Source organism: Corvus brachyrhynchos, unplaced genomic scaffold, assembly GCF_000691975.1.
Source record: "Corvus brachyrhynchos isolate BGI_N302 unplaced genomic scaffold, ASM69197v1 scaffold200, whole genome shotgun sequence".
Classification (NCBI taxonomy): domain Eukaryota; kingdom Metazoa; phylum Chordata; class Aves; order Passeriformes; family Corvidae; genus Corvus; species Corvus brachyrhynchos.
In genome coordinates, this window is record NW_008236184.1 from 4,990,103 (window position 1) to 4,995,076 (window position 4,974).

At 58.4% G+C, this 4,974-nt stretch overlaps 1 protein-coding gene across 1 annotated transcript in view; it reads left to right on the top strand.

Moving 5' to 3' along the window:
* UACA (uveal autoantigen with coiled-coil domains and ankyrin repeats) overlaps window positions 1-4,414 on the top strand; it is a 50,004-nt gene extending 45,590 nt beyond the window's left edge. Inside the window, exons 20-22 of the mRNA XM_017736983.1 lie at window positions 510-520; window positions 3,652-3,773; window positions 4,207-4,414. Of these exons, the coding sequence (XP_017592472.1) occupies window positions 510-520; window positions 3,652-3,773; window positions 4,207-4,414 (341 nt within the window). The remainder of the gene's footprint in view (window positions 1-509; window positions 521-3,651; window positions 3,774-4,206) is intronic.
* The last annotated feature ends 560 nt before the right edge of the window (window positions 4,415-4,974 follow it).

A 4,974-nucleotide genomic window follows, 5' to 3' on the forward strand; every position in this document is an offset into this window, starting at 1 on the left:
CCCCCCGCCATCCTGTCTCCCCACTGGCCACCGTCCCCGTCCCCATCCCCATTCTGTCCCCATCCCTGTCCCGTCCCCCTGACCACCATCCCCACACCATCCTCTCCCCATGCCCATCCTGTCCCCGCCCCGGTGACAGCCACCACCGGCCATCCCTGCTGGTGCCGGCCTGGCTCCGTCTGCTTTCGGGAATAAGGTTTTTCTTAAATGAAATCACTTCCTCGGAGTAATTACATCAGCTAATTAAGGGACCTAATTGGCTAATTAGAGCGAAGTGACAGTTTCTCCCCTGCACGGAGAAGGAACACGGTGTGACTGCAGAGCTCCCGGCTGCTGGCGCCCGCGCTGCAAGGGACAGGGGGTGACAGGGGCCGGGTCTGTCCTTCCTCAGCCCCGTCTGCAGGGACTCGAGCTCCAGGAGCTGCCAGCACAGCGGGAGGGCTGCCCTGCCAGCACAGGGAATGTGGGAACGGGGCTGTGGGTGTTGGATCAGTGCTGGAAGCCTCGAGGGAAGCAGGAGGTCGGTGCCAGCAACCTCCAAAGGCTCCTGCAGGCAGCACCTGGAGCGCGGCACAGGGCTGGGGGCTGGAGCCCAGGGAGTCGTGGAATAGTTCAGGTTGGAAGGGACCTTAAAGCCCATCCAGTCCCACTCTCTGCCATGGGCAGGGACTACTTGCCACTCCAAGCCCCACCCAACCTCGTCTAGAACACTTCCCGGGGAGGTGAATCCACAAAGCGAAGTGACAGTTTCTCCCCTGCACGGAGAAGGAACACGGTGTGACTGCAGAGCTCCCGGCTGCTGGCGCCCGCGCTGCAAGGGACAGGGGGTGACAGGGGCCGGGTCTGTCCTTCCTCAGCCCCGTCTGCAGGGACTCGAGCTCCAGGAGCTGCCAGCACAGCGGGAGGGCTGCCCTGCCAGCACAGGGAATGTGGGAACGGGGCTGTGGGTGTTGGATCAGTGCTGGAAGCCTCGAGGGAAGCAGGAGGTCGGTGCCAGCAACCTCCAAAGGCTCCTGCAGGCAGCACCTGGAGCGCGGCACAGGGCTGGGGGCTGGAGCCCAGGGAGTCGTGGAATAGTTCAGGTTGGAAGGGACCTTAAAGCCCATCCAGTCCCACTCTCTGCCATGGGCAGGGACGACTTGCCACTCCAAGCCCCATCCAACCTCGTCTAGAACACTTCCAGGGGTGGTGAATCCACAAAACCTCATCCTCCCTTTCCTCTGGGCTTGGCTCTGCTGCGGTGTCTCCCTGGGGGAAAGGTTTGGGAAGGATCAGAGGGAAAGGATGGATTTTACTTTCCCCATCTCTTTGTTTGCCTCAGACAAAGGGAGCTGTGAGCACTGCCCGGGTCTGTGGTTGGGTTTGGCTCCTCTCTGGAAAGCCCTTGGATGTGGTTTGTGTGTCGAGGGCCTGGGGTGGGAGCTGAGCCCTGGATGCTGTTCCCTGCTCTGGCACTGGTTTGGGGTGGCCTCGAGCAAATTTCTCCTCAACCCTGGGCTGCTTTTCCTCTCCTCTGCCAGCCTTGCCTTATAAGTGACCTCCTTGGAGCAAAACCACGTCTGTGTATCCGCAGCAGGCTCAGATCCTGCTGGGAGCCACGTAGGCTCCATCCCAAAATGACTTGGGCATCTAAATCCAGCCTTGCTATTCCTGTGAGCATCCAGATGGGAAATGCAAGTCCTCAGCCACGTGGGATCTCACCCTCAGTAGCTGGGCTCTGCCTCCGCGTCGGGGTGCACGGACTGGGTGTCCCTCAGCTGCCATCTCCAGATCCATGAGGGCCGGAGCAGCCTCTGGAGCAGCCTCCAGGGCAGCTGAAGGTGGAAGGTCCCTTCTTACCAAACACAGGTTGCAGCACAGCCCTGGAGCAGCTGGAGCCTGGATGTGCCATAGGATATCCTGTGCTGGGATGGACCCTTGGGGATCATCAGTCCAGCCCGAGGCGCCCTCAGTCTCCTGCCTGGAGAGGTCCCACTTTGCAGTGGCCCCACACAGGATGGTCACACTGTGTGGTGTGACCCCATGGCTCTATACACTGATGTGGTTTCTCATCATGAAGCTCTACATAAACCAAAATCATGGCCCAGCAGGAGCCAGAGGTGTTCCCAAAGCCCATCCTCCACCCCTCTCACTTCCTACAGCCACCCCCAGCTCTGTGTCGGTGCCAGGTCTCGCTGAGCCGAGGACAGGTGGCAGTGGGGTCACAGCTCTGGCTCTGCCCCTTCCCACAGGCCCAGAGCCCCAACCAAAGGTGGCTGCAGTGGCTGAATTCCAGGTGAAACTGCACAGTGGAATTCCTCACGATCTTCCCCCACAGTAGAAGCCCCCGGCTGAGCCAGCTCTCAGATAGGCCCCTGTGCAGATCCAGCCCGAGCTGGGATCTGCACCCAGTGCCAAAACCAAGGGAGTTTGGGAGGGTTTGAAGCTGACTGTGAACATTTCAGCAGGTTCGAACACAGAGCTGCTCCTCTGGAAGCTGCTCATTCCGTGTCTAAATTACAGCACTGGATACTCCCTGGGACGCTGTCATGGGCTCCACAACCTTCCCTTGGCTTTCCAAATGTGCCACGAGGTGCCATGGAGCGAGGCCACGGCCTCCCAGGGGACAGCCCAACCTGCTCGGCGATGTTTTTGCAGCTGGAAGGAAAAGGCCTTGTAGCACTTAAGGATAAAGCGGTTTCAAAGTATTTTTGTAGCGCAGAAAAGAATATTTTATGTGCAGAGAGAAGAAAACAGGCAGGGAAAGGATGTTAAATTCCTCCAGTAAATTGCTCGGGGAATTTTTGCTCAACTCAGATTTTACCAGAGGGAAATCTTGCTGGGCTGGTAATGTTGAGTGCCAAGGAAATGAGCCGAGGCTGCCCGTGGTCCCAGGGTGACAAGGGTGACAAGCGGCACAGCGGGGGCTGCGGCAGGTGAGGGGCTCTCCAGGCAGGGCACCGTGGAGCTCAGGTGATGCCTCAATCCCTGCAGAGCCTTGGGGACATGGGGACAGTCCCAGCCCCCCTCACTGGGCTTTGCTTCATGGGATGAGTTAGCCCAGGAAGCAGCATCTTCCTGGCAGATTTTTTTAATGGAAAAAACCCTTAAAACAGGTTGTTGCCAGAATTTGGGTTTCCCAGGGCGTTTGTTCAGCAAACCTGGGAGGAACCAGCTCTGAACAAGCCTTTCTTGTCTCTCTTACTTGAAGTTGAATTTTGGTTCCTGAAGTAAAACAACAAAAAAAAATCCGTTTCAAATCAACGTTTTGACTTGAAATGTCATTTTGTTTTTAATTGAAGAACCAGAATGAAATGACATTTTAAGTCAAAATGTTAATGTTTTGTTTAGACGTCTCCCATGGGAAAATTTAAATGTTTCAGCAGAGCTGACATTTGCCTGTGAAAGATTCCCAAAACCGGGGGGTTTCTTCAAGCAGGGGTGAGAAGGATTTCCAGGGTGGTGTCTGGACAGGCTCTGCAGGTGATGGTGGGCTTTGGAGGGGGATCCTTGGGGTGTTGGTGGCCAAGCCCGCTCCGGCCACTCTGGCTGCTGTCAGATGAGGCTCCATGGCGGAGCTGAGCTGGTCACAGGGTGATGCTGAGCTCCTGAGCTGCTGCATCTCCACCAGATCCTCTGGCATGTGAAATAATGAGGTCTGCTCATTCCCAGTATTTTGCCATCCTTGCTGGGATGGAGAGGTCCGGCCTTTCCTCGAGGCGAAGCGCTCTGGCCCCAGGACTGGGCATCACTGATTCCATCTCAGGGAAACGCTTGCGTCCTGGGGAGCACAGGTGAGCTTTGGTGCAGGGCACCTGGGCAGGACAGGGCACTGGGCAGCAGCAGCAGGATGTCCCTCCCACAGGGCTCCAGCCAGGCTCGGTGGCGATTGCTGGGAGAAAGGAGCAGGATGTCACACGTGCTGGGGAGGATTTCTCGCCCCCGCTGCCCGCCTCATGTGAGGTTCCCTCATCCCCCCGCACTCCCGTGGCACAGTTTGCTCCTGCTCCAGGGCCATGGCCACGGCTGAGGCTGAGCAGCTGCGACGGGCGGGAGCAGGTCCTGGGAAGGGCGAGGTAGCGGGATGAGATGGGGACTGACACCTCCTGCCAGCTGGAGCCAGCGTGGGCCGGGAGCGATTCCCTCCTGCTCGGCGTCCCAGCGGTGCCAGGAGGGTGGGGAGGGCTGGGGAAGCTCCATCCCTTTGCCACCTCCCTCTCCATGCAGGGGATCAGAGGAGGAGCAGAACCAGGAGCTTCCCGAGCATGGAGATCTGTGCCTGGTCCTTGGTGTCCCTACCCTGAGGGGTCCTGCTGAGTCTGGACCACAGCTCCACCCACTCCTCTCCCTGTTGGATGGAGGCAGCTCCAAGCTGGACAGCAGTGCGGGGCAGGAGCGTTACCTGGGAAGGCTAAAGGAGATCTTGACAAAGTGAATCCTCTGCATGGCAAGATCAATGAGCTGAAAGTGTTCAAGGGCAGGAGAGGGCAGAAATGCTCTTGGGAAAGGGGGTCTGCTGTGGGATCTGGAGCTGCCTGTGCCTCCGTGGGACTGAGCTGCTCTAGGCATGGCTGGCCCAGGGGAAGGGTGAGGATGAGACACGAGCAGTGCCCACATCCAGCAGCACGGGCTGGTGCCTCAGTCCAGTGCCGGATCCCGCTGCCCTGGCTCTGACACCTTTGTGCAGATGAGGGGCTCTGTGGGAGCCAACAAGTGCCCCCAAGGACAGCAGGGAGCTGCGTGAGAGCGACTTTCCAGCTGTCTGGAGCACCTCTAAACCACTGCCTCTGCGTGGGGTCTGCCAGGTACCTCCAGTTCGGCACGTGCTGCTCTGTTCTCTCTGTCAAATGAAGCTAAAGCCCCACCCCAAAACAGAGCCAAGGAGGCCCTTTCCCTGCTCCTCTCTCCAGCTAAATTAGGGGAAATGCTGAGAGTCTCTGAAGACACCGAGGGCTCCAGCAGCTGCAGGAGCAGGTGACAGGTTTGTCCAAGTCT